The sequence below is a fragment of the Callorhinus ursinus genome, unplaced genomic scaffold (assembly GCF_003265705.2).
Source record: "Callorhinus ursinus isolate GAN/ISIS: 27379988/994484 unplaced genomic scaffold, GSC_fseal_2.0 scaffold3, whole genome shotgun sequence".
NCBI classification, from domain to species: Eukaryota; Metazoa; Chordata; class Mammalia; order Carnivora; family Otariidae; genus Callorhinus; species Callorhinus ursinus.
Genome location: NW_027397065.1, coordinates 59,173,505 through 59,195,316, shown reverse-complemented (window position 1 = coordinate 59,195,316; position 21,812 = coordinate 59,173,505). Strand labels below are relative to the sequence as shown.

Here is a 21,812-nt window from a genome sequence, read left to right as displayed (position 1 = left end):
GTACTATATGTTGGCTAATTGAACATAATAATAAAAAAAGGTAGTTGCTAGAAATTTTAAAGTGTTCATTTTTATGTCATTACCTAGCTCTAAATTATTTAAAGATCCTGTTAACGGTCCCTGCTCTTCTGACCTCTTTAGTGTTTTTTTCAGGACATATCAAATAGCAGACATGAAGTGTTTCAACCGGGAAGCCTGGGTGGCTCAGTCATTAAGCGTCTGCCTTGGGCTCAGGTCATGGTCCCAGGATCCCCTGAGATCGAGTCCCGCATCGGGCTCGCGGTTCGCTGGGAAGCCTGCTTCTCCCTCTCCCACTCCCCCTGCTTGTGTTCCTGCTATCGCTCGCTCTCTGTCAAATAAATTTTTAAAAAATCTAAAAAAAAAAAAAAAAAGGAAGTGTTTCAACTGAGTCACAGGAAGATCAAAAGTAGCTGTTTGCATCTGTTTGAGTTTTATCTATTAATCTTAAACTTACTCATTAGTGCTCATAAAAACAAAAACCCAGAAGATTAAAAAAAAAGTTAAGTGCCCAAATAGAGAAAGCACAAATTCCAACAAGCAGAGAGGGAAGGATAGAACTCCTAGAGCACATTAATTAGGATAGAAGAATTTGCAAAAGTGATCTTAGAGAAAGAACACTAGCCCATTTTCTAAATGACCCAGAGGGATAGACTGGCCCAGAAAATAAAAGAAATTATCACTAAGTATTGAATCTACACTTGACATGATGATGTGAGCTGAACGGGGCTAGAAAATAATCTGGGTTAATTCCTAATTCATACAATCCTGAGAGTGGATAGGCTCTTAGAGGTGACCTAGTCCAGTGTTACTGCCACTGCAAAAACTCTCTATAAAACCCCTGTGAGCACCATCAACATGTGGCTCTTAGGGGCGCCTGCCTTGTTCAGTTGGGTGAGTGTCCAACTCTTGATTTCGGCTCAGGTCATGATCTCAGGGTCATGGAATTAAGCCCCCAGGTCAGGCTCCACGCTCAGTGGGGATTCTGCTTGAGTCTCCCTCTCCCTCTCCCCTGCTCATGCTCTCTCTCTAAAATAAATAAATCTTAAAACAAAACATGTGGCTCTTAGGTCGGAGGCTCTTACTGATAGTAGGCCATTCTATATGGGCTGTTTAATTTGCTTTTAATCTTTACTTGGCAACCCTTAATCTTAGGTTGTTTTTAGGAAAACATAGTAATTCTCTTCATAAATACGTACGGCAAAGTTTACACGTTTCCTACCCAATTTGGGAGTTAATGTCTTTGTTTGAAATTTAAGAATAATAAGTTATCAGTACAAATTCTTCTATACTAGATGAATAGCTCCTTGAAGCCAAGACCATATATCTTCTCTTTTAATTCAGAGTATCTTGCTTATATCAGGTTTTCAAATGTCTGTTAAATGATAAATGAACAGAGGCGCCTGGGTGGCTCAGTCGGTTAAGCATCTGCCTTCCGCTCAGGTCATGATCTCAGGGTCGTGGGATCGCGTCCCACGTCAGGCCCCTGCTTCTCCCTCTCCCTGCCGCTCCCCCTGCTTGTGCGCTCTCTCTCTGTCAAATAAATACAAAAATCTTACAAAAAAGGTGAATGAATAAATTAGTGAGTGAATGAATAGAAATGAAACACCCATATTTAAAAATAGCATATTAGCTGATTTCTTGACTAAACTGTTAGTTCAAGAGGGAAAAAGAATACGCAAATATCTGAAATGTTTCTCTAAAACTTTATTCAAAGTTACTCACCTCACTGCTAATGAGGTGTACAGTTAATGCTGTGCCAGTATTACTGGGCTTGCCCATTGCCGGCAATGGGATTTGACAAAAACCCATTTCCTGACACCCAAAAGTTAAATTACTCTTTTCAAAACATACCAAACTCCCAATACTTGTGAAAGTATGACATGCACCACTTCCCCATTAATCTTTAAATGTGAACTTACATTATTAATCTACATCAGTGGATGTTAAAATGAAGTCATTTTAACAAATTATGACTGTACAAATCAAAATACCACTAGTTAATATTAGACAAGAGAGTATTTTACAAACACTACATTACATATTACCTTGCAGTCTGAAACATTACAGTTCATATTTGTGTAAGTTTTAGATAACTGAAACTTCACAGAATTTAACAGCAAATCAAGTTTAAAAAATTTAGTTCTGTACATTAGTTCCAACTATCTCTATTTTACAATCTATAAGGCTCATGTCATAGATCAGCACCAAGAAAATCTACAAAACTGTCTAACCCATCAGCTTATTCATCCCATGTGCTAGTTTTTGTTGTTTTTTTAACGTGACAGTCTGAAAAGAAAATGCTTTATAAATCCTACTTCCAGACCTTGAAATGGAATACTTTTTTTCGCTGGTCATACTATATAAAACTTGGGTTGTACTTTTTAATGTTCATTGAAAAGATACCCCCAAAAAAAGGGAAAAGAAAGGAAAAAGAATACTTACACCATGAATTTAGGCTGTCAGTCTTTAAGTTGAATTTATAACACTGAAGCATCAGAGGTAACCTAACAATGCCCTGCACCCCATCCTTCCATTTTGTTTTAAAATTTTAAAAGGCAGCCAGGAAAGTGTTTTATTTATTCTTCAAACTAAGGTGCAAAGAAGGCTTGCACCAACTTCCTCATACACTGCTCCGCTGACCTCTCCACCTTGAACCAATGATACCGGAGCGGACCACAGCTACGTCCGTAGCTTCCCGACGTGCCCCGTTGTCTGTACCAGACGCCCGCTCAATGCGAGCATCTCTCTGTTCACAGAGCTCATGGCAATAACTCGCCACTGCCGGCCAGGAGCTGAAACAACATTCCAGCTTCCAGAACCAGTGCTACCATCCCATCTCTTCTCCCTCTTCAGGATTTATAAATTATAGAAAAAGAGCATGTTTGTCTTGCCATTTTTAAACAGGGTTTGTGCGTATCACATTTTAAGACTACGTTCCCTAAACTAGAAACTTTTTTTCAAAAACCACAGGTACTTTCAGTAAGCTTGTTTGTTCAAAGTACAAAATTCTTTCGTGTTTAAAAAAATTAAAATTGGAGACTAGTACCTCTGCTTTCTTCACCCGAAGCACACTTCATCAAAGCACATTTAAAAACTAAGCTTCATGCATACAAATGGCCAGAGAGGTATGAAGTTTACAGAGCCCTTAAACATTCCCGTACATTAAGCATTGGCTAGACCACAAGAGGAAGCACGTTAGCAAATTGAGCAAAGAGACTTTCCCAAGAACACGATAGTTTTCCAGGCTCCATGTCAGTCACATAAAAAGTCATACAACATGTAATCCTTTACAATTGTCCCCAGACATCCCACGTTCCCAGAACTGTTCCCGTACACCCCCCAACCCAACCCACACTGAAGTCTTCCACCTCACGGAAGTATCTCAATGCTCCCCATTACTAATGACAGCCACTTCGGGTTCTGCTGCTGTGGCAGGGAGTCTTGGCACTTTCTTGGCAGGACTTGGAATATGCTAAAATCAAAGAAAACAAAGTTGTTGACTCTTGAAGTTTTTTTTGTTTGTTTTTTGTTGTTTTTTTTTTTTTTTAAAGAGTCATGGTGCCAAGTTCTAGTCAAAAAACTGAGAAAGGACAATTTTGGAGAGGTTTATGCTAAATGTATATTCTCTAGAGCTTTTCATGGAAGGAACTAAATAGCTATTCTTTACTTTCTAATGGAGCTATTATAAAAATACAGAGCAAGGGAGAGAAGGCCACAGAGAGCCACCGTACACAGTATTCTCCTTGTTACTTTCACATCCCCAGCTCTGACTCTGGTGGCCTGCCTAGCTAACCTAATTGGTGTAATAGCAAGAAGCAAGACTATGCATTCATCAAATCTGTGCTGAGCAGATAAAATAAACAACTTCGGGGTTATAAAGTTTTCAGTTTGAATTGTGGCCATGATCCTTGGCAAGCAATTTACTTTCTTGCAGCTTTGTCTCTAAAATGGGGATAGTATCATTTACCTCAAGATGGATTTTGTAAGGATTAAATTAGAAAATGTAAATAAAGTTCCTAGCATATAACAGGAATTCAAATTATTACTATTAGTGTTACTTCTTCACAATCTGTAGACAGATTTGACAATGGCCTGAGGAGAGATGAGAAGGCCTCCAAATTCTGCCCTCACGCAGGCATGACGGGCCTTCTCTCTACACGAGTCCTCCTTTAAATGTTGGTGTTATTAACAGAACCTAGTATTTACTGCACGTTTTAAAAATGCTAGTGATCTGGGGCACCTGGGTGGCTCAGTCATTAAGCGTCTGCCTTCGGCTCAGGTCATGATCCCGGGGTCCTGGGAGCGAGCCCCGCATCGGGCTCCCTGCTCGGCGGGAAGCCTGCCTCTCCCTCTCCCGCTCCCCCTGCCTGTGTTCCCTCTCTCGCTGTGTCTCTCTCTGGCAATTAAATAAATAAAAGGTTTTAAAACTGCTAGTAATTTAAGAAATTAGAAAATGGCACAGCGGGAATCCAGTGCCAGATCCCTTGCTCTGAAGGACTCTGCTTTATCGACATTCCTTTACGTGGCTCAACCTCAGGTCCCCTAAGCCCTGAGATCTGGGGATGGAAATTTCTTACCCTGTCAGAGGCCGAGAGCAAACACGACGCGCTTTACCTACCTCAGTGGCTGTACTTGAATGGACAAGTCCCACTCCTTCCCCCAGAGTGTCGTCACTGGGAGAGGGGCGCCGGGCATAGGTCCTCCTGTGCTTCTCATCCACTCTGACTAGGTACCATGTTCCTTCGAAGAGTGAATCTACTGAACTTTGGGGAATATAGTTGACTAAAGGAAAGGCAGAGAACATGAAAAATTAGTTATGATATACAAGTCACCCATAAAACTAGAGGTAAGAAGTTACCTATTTCCCCACAATTTTCACTGACATCAGATTAGTACTGAATAAAGCCTAGATACCCTTATCTTATATGTAACATGTTTCAGGTTATTAGCACTCTCTGATAGGCTTTGGGTGTATACCTATATATTTAAACAAAATTTAATATTTTTACCCAAGTGATGAGTGTCCTCTCTGAGCTTCATGTTTTCAGCAAAGACATCTGGTGCCACACAAGTTCTTGAGTCAAGTCTTGATTTAAGATCACACAAACTTGCTGTTATTTTATCAAGAGCAGACCCTAAAACAGTAAATCCCAATATTAAAAGACAAAAGTAGGGGCACCGGGTGAATCAGTCAGTTAAGTGTCTGACTCTTGACTCAGGCTCAGGTCATGATCTCAGGGTCGTGAGACTGAGCCCCGCATCGGGCTCTGCGCTGGGTGTGGATCCTGCTTAGGATTCTCTCTCCCCCTCTCTCTCTGTCCCCCTCCCCACACCCCCTCACACTCTCTCTAAATGAAAAAAAGAGAAAAAGACAAAACTGGCATACCCCAAAACCTGAACAGGATGCTGCCAAATGGAAAGACAACTTATCATTTCTTATAGAACCACCAGATACTATTTAGTCGAAAGAAAAAAAGGTATCTGTTTGGCGCAGCTTCCTATGATCTCTGACTAGACATTTGTTCAGTGTCAGCCAGCAGACAAATTAGGAAATAGATGGGATTTGAAACTATAAATAACTTGTCTCTGGTCAATCCATGACACAGTTTTCAAGTAATGCCAAGTGTTCCATCAGTTTTTCTCCATGTTTTTGCTCCTTCCTGCTCAGGAATATAAGCCAGAACCATAAATCTATAAAAATTAGATATCTTGTATAAGACCAAACCAACAAGGAAAGATTTGGTATTACTCACTCATATGATCAGACTCAATAGCTGCCTGCATTAGACAGACACATTCCCTTTCCCTGCCTGCATCATCTCCCTGGTTATAAATGCTTTACGAACGAGATAAAAGGTAAAAATTAAAGTTACTTGCTGAAGAAGGAAAAGTCAAACATAATGCCATCAAGAGATTTTTTTAAGCTCATTATATATTTTTTTCTGACTGGGAAAAAAGGAAAGAGATCCTGACTCGGACAAAATCCTGCCATTTACCCGGTTAAGGCAGATTCTTAGAGTACAGAGTAAAAATCTGGCTGTGCTGAAAGAAGTGATGAAGACACAAATGTAATGCTCTATGGGATGGAGTCCAGTGCTCCCTTGAGAAGGCCACTGAGTCAGCCTTAGCACTCAGCATGGAACGTTCCCAACACATTCCAGCTGGAAGAGTCGGCATTACCTGGTGTGGCGTCTTGCGTGACTTTAAGGGAGTACAGGGTGGCAGCCAAACCAGAGCCGTAAGAGAACACGCCAATCCTCTTTCCTGCCAGCTGCGGAGGCGAGTGCCTGTGTAGGGGAAGAAGAGCTACGAAACAGCTTCCCCAACGGGCGCCTGGGGGCTCAGTGTTAAGCATCTGCCTTCGGCTCAGGTCATGGACCCGGGGTCCCGGGATCGGGCCCCGCATGGGGCTCCCTGCTCGGCGGGGAGCCTGCCCCTCCCCCAGCTCGTGTGCACGCGCACACGCTCTCTCTCTCAGATAAATAAATAAAATCTTTACAAATAAGTAAATAAAAATAAAGAACAATAAAAAGTCTCACTGATCCAAAACTATAATGTGTGGGAAGACAGAAGTTGGGAGTAAAAATTCATCCCGTAGCCTTAGGAAGCTGACCTGAAGCTTTACAATAAGCAAATTGAAAACAAGAGTTTCTGTCTCTTTGGGAATGATGGGGCTTATGAAAGTTACCATGCCATAAAGTAAGTTACTTTGTCAACTAGGGATTTACAGCTCAACTGCAGGTCAAGCATAAGACAACCATGCAAACAGCAGCCAGGAAGGCCGGCATGAGCCGAAGTACTCGGGAGTAACTGGAGCGTTGTCCTACTCATCCTTTAAGTCAACGGACAGCAGGCTAGAGAACCTGGAAATAAATGCCACCAACATGCCTGCCACCAGCTCTGGTGTTCAAAATCTAACAGCCCCCGATGAGAGGAGGCAGAGGAACTATGTACTTACTGTGCTAGAACAGAAGCAAGGGAGCCGTACACAGACGATGTGTACATATTTCCATTCTGGTTTGACACAAGCAAAGATGCCTTTGTCTTCTGATTAAAGAGTTCAGAACTAGCCTTCATAAATGCTTTTTCCACATCTCTATCAAAGTAGGTATCTTCCAATTTAACATCCCTGAAAGATTTAGAAAAGGCCATCTTACAATGTTCAAAGACTACATTTTTATTATACTAGCTGACGTAACTAATATTCTAATCTGCGTGTACAATTCGGTTTGCCTATTTATTAAAAGCCAAGTAGCAACGTGCTGATTGTCAGGGAAGATGTAACAGTTGCACACATATCGTCCTTTTTGTCAAAGCTTTTTATCAAGTTGAGACAACTGCATTCTCACGGGTCAATAAACTCACAAAAGCTCTGTCGTCAGCAAACAGAATACACTACTATTTCAAGTCCATCATTATGTCTATTTAGTTACAAAAGTCAGGATATTGCAGGAGCCGAGTCTCAAAACGCTGAGTAGAGTTTTACTAGATGCAGAAGGGACAGAATGAGTTTAACAAGCATGGCGTGTTAGGGAGCCTTCCAAGTGGGGAAATGTGGAAGAAGCAGGAAAGCCGACTTCAGTTTGGCGGCTGCAGGACGGGACGGGGCACAGGGGCTAGAGAGGCAGGAGAGCTTTCAGAGGCTGTCGTAGTAAATACAGGCACTCATGGGGCTCTACTATCATGGTGACAATGGGAACAGATCGAAAAGGACAAAATTCGGAAAATATGAGTAGAAATGACTAAAGAATTCATGGAGATATGCTTCTACCTCTCTGGGACTCAGTTTCTTCACTGATGACATAAATGGCTTAGACTTGAAGACTTTTAAGATTCTTTTAAAGTGTTCATGTCTATAAAAAGAATAGTTTAACAGATGGGTAAAATATTCACACACAGAAGACAAAAAATCCTAATAAACTTCTCTTACCCAAAGGCTTCCAGGCCACTATAGATACTATTTTTATCTCTGTTCTGGTCATTAAGGAAGTCATTCAGCAACATCCGAGCTAGAGATTTCTGAACCAGCTTACAGTAGGGCGAGTGGAAGATCATGAAACCAAAATCATTCAAGGTAAAATCTTTATCATTTCCCTCTGAAAGAGAAACCCAAAGAAATTATGAAATTCATTTAAAACACTAACTTTTGAAGTCTGATTTTAAAACAAGGCTAGGATGTTCTTCTGTCTTTAAACAGCAACAAACATATACTGTATAATGAAATACCTCTAGGACTTAAAATGCATATCAAAAAGACATCCAGGGACAGAACATCACTGTTTTCAAACTTTAGAGTCTTAAGAGTCTGTAATTCAGTTAGTGGGTTGGGGCCAGTTTTGTTTTTTTTTTAAATCTTAGGGTATTTTTTTAAATGAAATAGAATAGGGTAGAAAACAGCAAACTGCATAACTTGTGGCATGGTAAATGTTTTCATGGTATTTTTGGGTGAGTTGAGCACGTACAGACAAGGTAGAGTGTACTTCTCACTGTGGGGCCTGATAACGTCAGAAAAATCACTGTCCTGTTCAATACTGGCAAACAGTGTGACATTTTACATGCTGCAAGAATGCTTCTTCTCCAGGGCCACTATGAATTTTATTACATTATTCACTACTTTTTTTAACTCTCTCTTACAACCTCTATAAAGCAAAGTTGGTCTATGGAAAAAGCCTAATTTATATGATACTGTGTGTTTTAATGGCACTAATTCAAATGCTGTCCTTTTGAGTATCTCAAGAACTTTTTCAGGGTTAAAGACAGAGATTAATGAGGACACTGGAAAAGCAAGTATTAATTCACAGGTCAAATGCAAACAATCTGTGGGAGGAAAGGGGTCACTTCAGTAATTTATTTTCACTAGAGTTTGCTCTGGATCACAGCTGCAAACTAAAGCCTTGTACAGGTACCTCCCTCAAAAGATGAAAATAATTCAAGTTACTTTCTTTCACCCTATTTTTTTTTTTTTTTTTTTTACTGGGGGTAAGTCTAAATAAGCGTTTTTGCATAGATATACCTCATTTCCAAAGCTTCCCTGTATCCCTAAATTACACATTCCCCGAATCTGTGGGGAAATGCAATCTGGTGGGTGAGGAAGAAATAGTTTGAGGACACTAATGAAGGATGCCCACAAAGTATTATCTCACTGAAGACACTCAGCACACCACACTGCCCCCTCAACAGATACCCAAATCAAGGCACATGGATGAAACCCACCCTTCTGCCACTGGGCACGGATCTTTTTGCGGTAGACGGAATAGCAGCGGTCTAGTGCACTGAGGTAGCACTGTATGGAGAGTTTCCCATCTACTATAGGATATTCCGAAAGCATATCAGGCTTGTAAAAGTCATAGGCGTGTTGCATATGTGTCCCACGAAGTCCTATTAGAACAAAAAAGGAAGATGACATTATTTCTGCTCCTTGATGACTGTATGTTAGTCAGCAGATTGCATTATCTGGGGACATTCCTAAACTATCTAGTCAACTCTTGCCACTTGCAGCACGGAAATCACAAGGTTAAACCGACATGTAATTGAAATGAAACATAACAATATCCATGGACAGGCCTAAGACTCCTTTGATATACAACATTTTATACAAGTTTCCTATCTCTAACTGGGAGATCACAATTGCTCTACTGAACTGAAAACAAATTAAACTTGTCACTAATGAGTGACTGTGGGCAAGTTACTCTTTATTACTCAAACCCATTTTACTGCTCTGTAAGATGAGAATGACATTCTTAGCTCATAAAATTGCTATAAAGACCAAATATGCTAGCACATATAAAGCACTGAGCAGGTAGTACCTGCATTTAATGAACACTCAGTAAGTACTAGCTTCTATTTGTATTTTCAACTTCCTCAGCATACGTTGCTAATAAAAAAAAGAAATGCTCTCCCGAACACTCACCTCGGTCAAAAATTAAAGGAGCATTTGGCCCAATCAGCAGAGCAACAGCTCCCACTCCACCTGTAGGTCTAGCATTTCCTGTGGCATATACAGCAATATCTCCCGCAACTACCAGGGCATACCGTCCTGAAAAGGATTTTTGTTAGTACACAAGAAGGCAATCACCACTGTAAGTATCATACATATATACACTGAAGTCTTCTATTTTCCTAGAATATGCTTTCTCATTTTTGGCAAAGCAAAAAAAATTCTAAATTTTTATAATTTTGTCCTATGTGATAAAGATAGCCCGTTTATAATTCAGATAAGTTGAAAGAGCTACATTTCTGACCATACTCAAACAAGCATAACTGGTAAGTCTGCATGGGGCATTCACTGAGAGGTCATTGGGGCCTATGTATCCTCAGGGAGAGTTTCTTTGGAGTAACATGTAACATACCATCCCAAGAGCTGGATTCAACCCAATTAACAGCATTGAAGACAGCAGCTGTGCCTCCATAGCATGCATTAGTTGTATCTATTCCTTCTATATCTGTGTTCCCAGACTCCTCAAAGAGCTGCATCAAATTAGTCTTCACGGACTTTGATTTGTCGATGATTGTCTCTGTTCCAACTTCTAAACGCCCAATGCAATTGTATGAAAGGCTATGTCTCTCCATAAGATTCTGAACCACAGTCAGGCAAAGAGAGTTGATATCTTCTCTATCTGTGCAGAAGCCCATCTTGGCCTGGCCCAAGCCAATAGTATACTTTCCAGCATCTACACCATCGTATTTTTCCAACTCTGCTTGATCAACATATTGAGAAGGAAAATAGATCTCAAGGGCAACAATTCCCACATCTTTTGGCCAGCAGGCTTCTGCGTTCAAAGGAAGTGACCCAGGCATGGTGAAAGAGCTTTAGAAAGAAAAACAGAAGAAAACATTGTTTTAGGTTATAAATTCCAGATCGTCAAACTTGAGAAATCAACATTTAAAGTTCAACTGCAGACTGAAACGTTAATTTAGTTTCTAAGTTTAGTATATTTTGTTTAGGATGATGTTATTTTATTATTATTTTTCTTAATCGAAGTATAGTTGACACACAATGTTACATTCGTTTCAGGTGTACAACATATTTTATTTGACGACTCCATGCATTATGCCATACTCACGGTAAGTGTAGCTACCATCTGTCATCATATAATGCTATTACAATACCACTGACTATATTAGGGGCAATTTTAATATGTGAAAGTAGCAATTACAGTATGAATGGAATATTACTATTTAAAATTACCGTCTTTTAGAAAGATTTGCACTTTTTAAAAACTAGACCTCTTCAGGGGCGCCTGGCTGGCTCAGTCAGTGGAACATGTGACCCTTGATCTCAGGGTTTTGAGTTCAAGCCCACATTGGGTGGAGAGAGTACTTAAAAATAAAATCTTTTAAAACAAACAAACAAACAAACAAAAACCCCACCTAGGTCTCTTTAGATTTAAGACAGGAACTCAAATAAGACTCTTCTATTGTAAAACACTGCAAGATAAAATACAATGACAATTTAGTAATATGGTCCACAAATCAGAATCCAAGTACCTGATCTATTCCTGGCCACCCAAGAAAGTTTAAATCGGTCAGTCAGTCATTCATCATAAGTATATTGCATTCTTCAATGATCTAAACGATTTCAGCAAGTAGAAAAGCCACACTACAGAAGTCTACCTAGTAAATCTCTACAAACCCCTGTTATAAAGAAGCCCCCCACAACCCAAATGATGAAAATTTTAAGCAAAAGTAAGTTCTAGGACACAACACAGGGTCATATGCAAATATCCTATACTTTCTACAGCTAGTCTATAGGCAATAAATGATCATAGAACCACAAGGTATCACTTAGCTTCTAAATCAGGGGGAAAAAAAAAACTCTGATTCACATTTGAAAACTGGTAATCCACATATTATTTGTGTGGCATCTAGGTAACACCTTTTAAAACCACCCCCCTCTCTTTTTTAAAAAGGGCACTAAAAAAGACTGTTGCCACACTGTAAATACTTCCAGGAGTGTCTAGATTTATTTGCTAACAGTAAAATAAATGTGCGAGCCACTCAAGAGCACTGCTGTGTGCGTATGGGCAAGTCACATAACCTATCAGAGCCTCCTCAATTTCTTTAGAGACTGTATTCATCGGGAAAAGAGAAGTCATTCTAGATACTTCAAACAGGGGAGAATTTAATACAGGGAACTGGTTACAAACTTGTTGGCAGGGCCAGAGGAGTCAAGGGGGAAGGGGGCTCTTTAGACCCCGAGAGCTCACACTCCCACGGAAGCTTCCGGAGCTTCTAGGACCAGGACTTCTAGGACTCCTCTGCTGTGGAGCTGGAGCCTCAACCCGCCTCCCCTGCCCTTCCCGCTGCTGCCACTGACAAAAACAAGCCAGCCTCGTCTCCCATCTTCTCTCTCCTGTGAGCAGTTCCATGGGCAGTCTACCCGACCCCAGGTAGCACAGGAGTCCGAAGTACCGAGGTGTCAGGCTTCGAAGAATGGCACAGCCCATTAGTTTTAGAGAAAGAATTTGTTTCCCCATTTAAACTTCTACAACTCAATTTCCTTTTTAGGCATCGCATTAACTGGAAGGTGCACCTTCCATGACAGAATTTCAGGTCTTCATTCACCTAAAGGTCTTGGCTTAGGAGAGTTACCTGGGTCCTACTGGTTCACGAACGTTCTTTAGCATTTACCAACTACGACTTTGACTCCTAAAAATGAAAAGTCAAATCCTATATTTATATCATTTGTGCAAACTCTGGTATAGTATTAGGTATAATGAAATTACAGACTACTGCCTTGGTGAGTTGTTAATTATTGAAATCTTGAGAGAACATCTAAAGCAGAGAGGTTATCCTTAAATCATGTAATCTACCCTTAGCCCATAGGTCATCAAGTCATAAGTATCCTAGGATGCCGGGGTGGCTCAGTCGGTTAGGCGTCTACCTTCAGCTCCGGTCATGATCCCAGGGTCCTGGGATCGAGTCCCATATCGGGCTCCTGGCTCAGCGGGGAGCCTGCTTCTCCCTCTGCCTGCTGCTCCCCCTGCTTGTGCTCTTTCCCTCTCTCTCTGACAAATAAATAAAATATTTTTTAAGAAGTTATAAGTATATTAAAACCTAAAAAATAAGCACCTAGAAATATAATCACAAAATCTAAGTTAAAGCTCCCAAGGGATACCACTGAATCTTCCTACTAAATATAAGAATCTTATTTATATGTTTTTTCATTTATTCAAACAATGACAACATGTTACATGCCAAACATTTGGGATAAGTTTCATAGGCGATAACCCTTCCCCTTTCAAATAGTCACCATCTCCGTGTGTAGGATACAAACACCTAATAATAAACAAGTAAAACAACAGAGACAGTCACATTGTTATGAGAACTACCTAACCCAGCCTGGAGGAAAGGGAAGGAGTGGGAAGAAAGGCTTCTTGGTGCTGCCTTGAGTCTTCAGAATGAGTAAGGAGTAATCAGTAAAGCTCTGCAGAAGCAAACAGTGGTAGGAGATTTTCAACAGGTGGACAACATACAAAAAGGCAGAGTACAAAGAGCTATGAAAAGTTTTACTGATTTCCTGAAGTGAAATGTGAGACCCAGTGAGTAGAGCAGGCAAGCAGGAGGTCAAGAGAACTAGACCCGAGTCAGGTCACAACGGCTCTAGTGCGCTGCTGTCAAGGGGCTTCGAAGGCTTCATGAAGACAGTAAGAAGCCATCAGGGGTTTCGCAAGTAACATGGTCATATTCGTGTGCGGGTCAATGTTTTTCCAACTCTGGAATCAATTTAGTGGATGGCGAACATCTTTTAAAACATAGTAGAAAAGAACAGAAAACATCAAATTGCACGGCACACAGTTAACTTTAAGAATTTTTCCATGAAAAATGTTTAGATCATTCACACCTATCCTAGGTTGCGATATAAAGTTAAAAGTCTCTACTTTTAACCATCCTATTAAGTGTAGGCTCTTATGCTGTCCTCTCAAATGCTCTCTGAAGTAGGCCAGATACAGTAAGAAAAAGGCCAGCTGAAGATCCGAGATGTTCACATTTCTTACTGAGGGTCATAGTCAAAAAAGCTTGAGAGTCACCATTTTGCACAATCACTGGTACCGTGTGGAGAATGGGTTTGGGTGAGGGGGCAGATAGAGCAGTCCAGATAAGACAGGTCATGTACTAGAGCAATTACGACGTGAGGGGGAAGAAGGGACAGCTTCAAAAGCTATGGAAGCAAAAAACTGGCAGAAATTGTGATTGACTAGAAGCCAGCAAAAGGAGGAAGTGTTTAGGATGGCTCCCAGATTTCTAGCCTCAGCTGGTTTATGACTTCGCAGGCTCACTGTCCAATCAGCTAAGTGAATAGAGAATCACCTCTTTACTCTGTTCTACCCTTTCCCATCTTCCACGAAAACCTATCTGTTTATGGTAATCTAAACTGTGCTATACCGACCTTGAAATAAAGACATAAAGGAACTAAAATGTCAGGAGGCAGATTCTAATTTTATAGTAAAACAAGATTAAGTCCTCTGCATAATCCATAGAAAAGAGCTCTACAACTAGTGTCCAAAACCAAAGACCAGTCCATATCCTTGTAAGAGGAACCCCTCCTATATGCTACCCTCTAAGTCGCCAAACCAGAAGCAGGGGGATTAGCCACCTTCCCAGCTTTTCCCACAGGGTTATCCCTTCGGACTCTTTCTACTCTTCAAACTGCTCCAAACACACTGAGGACAGTGTGATTTTCTCTGCCTTGCCCAGCAGCTTGCAATGCTTTTGGAAATAAAATGGACAAGTATATACAATCTTCCTGAACATATAAACCAGTTTATTAAAAGCCACAATGCAAGGCTTTGATTCCAGAATTAATCCATATTTACCATAATCTGACTAGCTCTGATCAGTTCTTATATTATTGTACTTAAGAAATAAGGCATAACTCTGTTATGCTTAAACCTCTGAGAGGTTAAATAAGTGCCTTATTTCATTTGGGGGAAAAAAAACGTAGCTAACTAACCCACACACATCGAGCTGAAAAGTGAATCATGACTCTGATCTTAGTGTGGAAAAAATGTTTACATTATCTAATTCAGTCGATATTGCTCATTCTCTGAGGGGTTTTGACGCCCAAGATGTTCTCATTATATTCCTGATAAAAAGCTGTCCAATTTGAAATAGTTTTTGGTTGAAATTAAGGAGGAGTAAGATTAAGTAGGAAAAGAATGGAAAATTAATACCGGGAAGTAATTGTTTCCATGGCATTTCAAACAACAAAAAGTTTGATATAGTTCGTGATCTGTAATCTCTACTTTTAACCATCCTATTAAGTGTAGGCTCTTATGCTGTCCTCTCAAATGCTCTCTGAGGTAGGCCAGATACAATAAGAAAAAGGCCAGCTGAAGATCTGAGATGTTCACATTATGGCGTTAACTCCATACACAATGGGGTATTCCAGTCAATTCACTAAATATCACAAAAAAAAATTCTAAATAGAATATAGTTTAAAAATCTGACAGTTTAAAAAACTACCTGCATAACTTTTTGCTGATAAAAAGGTACTTCACTACTTTTCAGAGCATTGTATCCACAATAAAAAAAAAAAATCTAAGGATAATGGGGACTCTGTATTTATAATAAAATGTGTAAACTTTCTTTTAAAATTTTATCTTTAAAAAGTTTAAAAAATTAGTTTCTAGATTTCAAACATTAGTCTAATCATCACAAAAATTGGACAGTCTCCCAAAGCACGATGGCATTAACTAATATTTAAAGAAACATAACTCTGTAATGGGTTTTAAGAATGTGTGGGGCACACAAGTGGGTATTTGCCCAGGGATAAAAATTAAATTTCCCCCTTCCATTAGAGAGGAAGGCTTTCTTTAGCAGCATGACAGGATGCCATACCTGTGTGAGGAATAAAGAACTGCAGTCTCCAGGTCTGTCACTCTGTTTCCTCCTTCAGGCACTAGGAATTTCAAATAAGAACTTCTTTTAAAGTCATAAATCACCGCACAAATTCAAATAATGACTCCAATTCAAAATAAGTTAAAATAAACATTTCTTTTTCCCATTACAATGCATAGAACAGAATTTGATTTTGCTTAGAAAAATGGTACTTAAAGCTTTAAAACTTTTTCCCCCTAATTTCATGAGTGCTTAGAGTGGGAGGTTCAGTCCTGGTAATGAATGAACTGACATACGAGGTTCACATCACTGATTCAGGCTTGAAACCAACTGTGATGCTAGGGGAGTTATTAGTTGTCTTTACTAAATTTGAATTATTAAGAACTGAAGGAAAGGAATATAAATAAGTTGTACTGGACTAGCAAGCTCTGGAGTAATGAGACTCCCACATTCAAGGGTTTGCTCTAGGGGCACCTGGGTGGCTCAGTCAATGATCCCCGGGGTCCTCGGTGGGGAGTCTGCTTCTCCCTCTGCCCCACTCATGCTCTCTTTCTCTCAAATAAATAAAATCTTTAACAAAAAAAAAAAAAAAAAAAAAAAAAACGAAACAAGAGCTTGCTCTACCCTTAGGAGTTTGTGGCTTTAGCAATGTGTGCCTCTCTGAGCTCCAGTTTTCTCATCTATAAAATGGAGTTAAACTGCCCTCCCAAATGGCTGAGAAGATAAAATATGTGAATTACACTTTGTAATATAAAGTACCAATACATCATTATCCTAGTTCTTAGTTTTCAACAAAACACGCATCTCTGTAGCAAGACCCAATTACCCTCATTCATTTAAATCTTATGCTCCTACTTTTCAACATGTCTACCTCCACCCTCCCCATCCTTTTAAAAGTGGTTTTCCCTACAGTGCTTGTATTAAAAAGATAAGCATGTGATAGCAAGATAAAAGAGCATTAAGCGGGGTGCTTGGGTGGCTCAGTCGTTAAGCTCTGCCTTCAGCTCAGGTCATGATCCCAGGGTCCTGGGATCAAGCCCCGTGCTGGGCTCCCTGCCCCGCGGGAAGCCTGCTTCTCCCTCTCCCACTCCCCCTGCTTGTGTTCCCTCTCTCGCTGTCTCTCTGTCAAATAAATAAAATCTTAAAAAAAAAAAAAAAGAGCATTAAGCTTTCGCATCATTTAAATTATGTGGAAATAAAAAGGGAAAGTGACACTGGAGCATTTTCTTCAGTCCATCTGTTCTGAAGGATTGTTACTTGAGACAACAGTTTCTATGCTTTATGAAAACACAATTACCTTTGCTCTCTACTTAACTGCTGGCAAATTTAGCTTCTGCCCTTGCCTGATTAACCAGAGACTATATTCAGTACTCTGAATTACTTTTAGTAAATAATTTAGTAAGCTTTCTTTTACATGATTAGATCATTTAAGAGCTCTTTACAGATTCAGTTCCTTACTTCATTAAGTTGACCTGCCCCCCAAATAAACCCTGAGTTTTGTAGGAAAAGATAAAGACTTCTACATTCCAAGAAACCTCTTTGATTACAGAATTATACATATACTTTGAGAAAATAACCTTTATTTTGTTCTTTATTATCTCGAATTACGCTTTTGTAACTTGCAAATTAAGCAGACCACCGGGACTGGCTCTCACTGGTGAGGGGAAAACATGATTCCCCCTCCATGGTGAGACTAAACAACTTAGTAACATTTCTTCTTGAAACCATGTACGTATATGCGTTTGACGCTATTTTCATCAAGGAAATTTCTCCAGAACTGCCAGTATTCCCTCTTTCAATTTTGATTATTTCAACTGGGGAGAGCCGGGCCAAGAGAAGAGGAGGGGAGGGGGAGAAGGGGAGGAGGGGCAAGAGGAGGAGAGCGAGAGGGGAGGACCTTCGAGCAAAGAAGAAAGAAAGCGAAGAAAAGAAGATCCACAGAAGACTGCTGCAGAGTTAAGCCCTCAGGAGAAAGAGAGGCCTGGAGACCAGGGATGGAAATGGAGGCGGTAAATGCCACTCTCGGAAATAGTCCATTAGAAAGCGGGGAGGCTTTCCCTCCTCTTCTGCAACTGCCAGGAGGCTTCTCTATCCTGACTGAAACAGCGCTGCCACCGTCTCCCCCAGGGCATCAGCTTCTTTCCAACAGAAGGTCTTTTCAGAGCACTGGATGGAGGGCAGGGGGCCTGGGCAGGAAGCAGGTAAGGAACCGCAAGCGACTGGGCAGGTGACCACAAAGCATGTGTGGAGCCTCTGGAGCCACAGTATAGGGATTCCTGCTTTGGCAAAGATAAACACTGAGGACTGCGGAGACTGCGAGCCCCAACCGGCCCGGTTCGTGCAATGACGCTTTCTCCTGGGGTTGACTCAGAGTTCTGAATTCCTTCTTCTGGGTCTCTCCTCAGCCTTGATTCAAACAAGTAGTCAGAGAAGTGCATCAAGCACACCTCCAGGTACATGGCAACCCAGAAGCAGGTGCCTGCTGATATTTTTCACTATAACAGGAGAGAAATCCAGGACATCCTTTTTAATGAGAAAAAGCTGGCAACCTTTCCTCTTTAGGAACAAGCAAGTACGACTACTGGTAAGGCTTTGCGCATGCCCGTACACTCCGCTCTAGTCCTCTCAGTAAAAAACAGACATTCCTGGCTCTCCCCAGAGTTCCCGGGCTGCTTATAAATTCTACTCCTACTTCAAGGCCCTGTTCTAAGCTACCTCTTCCAAGAAGGTTTCCTCAAGTTTCTAATCAGGGCCCCGCACTTCTACAGCAGGTATAAGTCATTCACACAAAGTCCTCATCGTTTACTCTCAAAGAAAACTAGTTATGGGCAGTCTTCCTAGCCACACTTGATTCCTAGACTCCTGATGGGAGAGGGGCTGTATTTTGATTTTTTTGAAATCCCTTTGAGATCTTGGAGTACCGGGCATTCAACTGCCATTTTTTTGAGGGGCCAAATTTGGAGTTATCATAGAAGACAAATCTTTTAGATTCGAGTACTTGTAGCAGCCCTCATTAGTAAGTTCTTTTTGCTATCACTTTTTAAATGAGCTGCTGCACCAAACAGTGCTCAGAAAGTGTTTAAGCAAATTGGATTTCTACTGAAAAATGTAAGAGATCCAAATGGAATGAGACAACATTTGCTGTTCTTACCATCATTTCCATAGGCACACATCCCCAATCACAAGACTTGCAAAGATGAAGGCTTTGAAAAATTAGCTTCTCCTCTACTGCTCTAACTACACTCAGGTGACAGACAGCAAGTGAGCATCAGCACATATCAAGATGTCTCAGAAAGAATAGATTTGAGTTGAGTCCTACTATACTCTCATTCGATTGGGTAACATGTTTTTCAACCTTCTGAATCTGTACCACCATCTTGAGAGACATAAAATATCACACAGGCTCAGTTGGTTAAGTGTCTGACTCTTGGTTTCTGCTCAGGTCATGATCTCAGGGTTGTGAGATCAAGCCCCACTGAGGGCTCCATGCTCGGCAGGAGAGTCTGCTTGCGATTCTCACTCCCTCTCCTTCTGCAACCCCCCTAAAATAAATAAATAAATCTTAAAAATAAAAATTACACCCTTCTATGATATTTGGATTGTTAGTAACCCAACATAAAATTATAAGCCTCTGCTCTTTTGCACATGGAACTATAGATTTCGATACATAGCCCATCAAATTCCTCAAACCAGAACCTCAACTATATCTCCCCTCATGCAGTTCCACTGCTTTATGGTTTTAAATAATTCTAGGGCACTGAGGAAATAGCTATCTATAATCTCAATCAACAAATCTTAAAGTCTGGGGCACCTGGGTGGCTCAGTCGGTCGAGCGTCTGCCTCTGGCTCAGGTCATGACCCCAGAGGCCCTGGATCGAGCCCCGGGTCGGGCTCCCTGCTCAACAGAGAGCCTGTTTCTCCCTCTGCCCCTCACCACACTCGTGCTCTCTCTCTCTCTCTCTGAAATAAATAAAATCTTAAAAAAAATATCTTAAAGTCCATCCTGCAGTTAAGAGAAAGATGTAAAAGCACTCTGGAGGAATATGTAAGAAGAAAACAAAATCAAAAGCAAGGCTCAGAAACAGCCAGCAGATGACATGGCCTTCTACGGTCCCAAACAAAATATCCCATAATTTCTCCCCATTGGAAACATCTTCCTAAGAACTGGGGTTACTGATTAAACTAGAACTGAATAAAGGGCAAACCTACAAATTTAGGAGAAAGAGACCTACAGAGGTTAAACACCAGAAAATAAAGTCTTTCTTCTCTCTCATAAAACACGCTATCCCTGCCCTCCTTACCCTTACAAAAATAAATGAAATCTTAAAAAACAAAGTTTTGCTCAAAGAAAGAAAACAAACTGCTTAGAGGTCTCAAGATACAAAGAACCATTTGGACAGATCCATGCTAAGGACTTTCAATCTGACTCTAACAGAATCTGCACAGTGGAAGTCCAAACTCCATCTCAGAAGGAAAAACCTGTTAACTATACGAACACTTCCATTTGTCTTAATTTCGTCCTTTATCTTGGCATTGTTTTTCACAATTCATCAGTGTGATGGAGCAAATGGTACTCAGCAGCAGCCAGAGCACATCATCCTACTGCAGCAGGCTGACAAGAACATCAGCCGCTGAAAGGAGCTGCGGCAGAGGTGGGCAGTCAAAGAAGCCTGGGATGGTCTAAGGCCAAGGCCACAGGGCAAACATGACAAGCAGAGACAACCTCATTACCTGTTGTCCAAATCCCTCCTCCAGGGTAGGTCAGAGTAATCCTTTTCTCTACCACTGGTCAAAGAAAGACACACGTTTTTCAAAGACACCTTATACTTGGCTTAACCCAAAACCCCACTGTGTGTGAAGGCCCTCTGGGTGCCTGCCCATTACATCATATCAGGTCAGGCTGACCCTGAAGCTCTTAGCAGGAGGGAGGGGTACGGGATTTCAGAACACCAAGGAAACCCATTTCTTCCTTAATATGGGCATAAAAAATATGGAGGCGGGAAGGTGGGAGGCAGGAATCTGTGAGATATGAAGCAAGCCGACTGAAGCAGTCAACAGCCCAAGTATTCAGTCAGGTTAAATCACGGTTTTGATGCTTTCTTGAACCTGAGCTGGGGAAGAAAAGTTATGCTTGCCCCCTCCCTTTCTCCCAGCAACTCTCTAGATGTGGCTGCAAGAGGACACACCCCCTGCCAACCTACAAGCCTCCATCTAATTAGGCGTGATCTTCCCCATCCCTCGGCGTCCACCCCTAACCCAAAGCTCTGGGAACGCCCAGGCAGCGCAGCTCCTTCCTCGTCCCCTCCTGATGCGCCTCCCCAGCCCTAAACCCCTCAAGGAGATCACAGCCACGTCCCTGGCACCTCCAGCCCCTGGCTGACTATGTCACTAGAACCCTAGCCCTCAACGCCCTTTCGCCTTCTGCCCCCCGCCACTCCGCAGCCCCTCGTCAAACCCGCCGCAGTCGGCCGCAGGCCCCTGGCAGGGGAGGCCCCGCACGGCCCTGTTCGCGGCGCCCCCCTCTTCCCGGGCCGGGTCCACGCGTCCGCCCCACCCGGACGGAGCTGCAGCTCCTTCGGGCCTAGTCAAGGACACCGCCTCCGCCCAGCCTTCACCCCGCCCGGCGCCGCAGCAGCCCAGCTCTCCTCCTCGCGGGGCACTCACCCAAATGTGACCGGGCGGTGGCCGTGGAAAAGAGTGAGGCACGAAAGGCCAATACGCGGCGCCTCCCCTCCGCCACCAGCTTTATAGCTGCCGACCCACCCGACTCCGGCACGGCCGGGAGTCGGTGGGAGGCTGGACACGGGTTCCAGCAGCCAATCGCGGCCCGCAGAGTAGTCCGGCAGCGCCCGCCCCCTGGTCCGGCTTCTACCAATCCGAAGAAAACTAGAGGCGGGCTCTTGCTAGGGTTTTCCCTCGTGGCTGGAAGGGCGGGCGAAGGGGCGGGGACA

General features: G+C 41.9%; 1 protein-coding gene across 2 annotated transcripts; it reads right to left on the bottom strand.

The window, feature by feature from the left end:
- Window positions 1-1,710: 1,710 nt before the first annotated feature.
- Window positions 1,711-21,668, bottom strand: HMGCS1 (3-hydroxy-3-methylglutaryl-CoA synthase 1). Of its 2 annotated transcripts, XM_025867326.2 has the most exons (11): window positions 21,526-21,668; window positions 15,862-15,922; window positions 10,371-10,828; window positions 9,932-10,057; window positions 9,235-9,399; window positions 7,952-8,117; window positions 6,980-7,150; window positions 6,202-6,308; window positions 5,031-5,156; window positions 4,640-4,803; window positions 1,711-3,493 (listed from the first exon to the last, which is right to left on the bottom strand). In XM_025867326.2, the coding sequence occupies exons 3-11, from the start codon at window positions 10,816-10,818 to the stop codon at window positions 3,404-3,406; spliced, it is 1,563 nt and encodes a 520-aa protein (XP_025723111.1). In that variant the 5' UTR covers window positions 10,819-10,828; window positions 15,862-15,922; window positions 21,526-21,668; the 3' UTR covers window positions 1,711-3,403. The 2 variants fall into 2 exon arrangements, with proteins under 2 accessions (XP_025723111.1, XP_025723110.1); XM_025867325.2 differs by lacking the exon at window positions 15,862-15,922 and having other exon boundaries at window positions 21,526-21,654.
- Window positions 21,669-21,812: the final 144 nt, after the last annotated feature.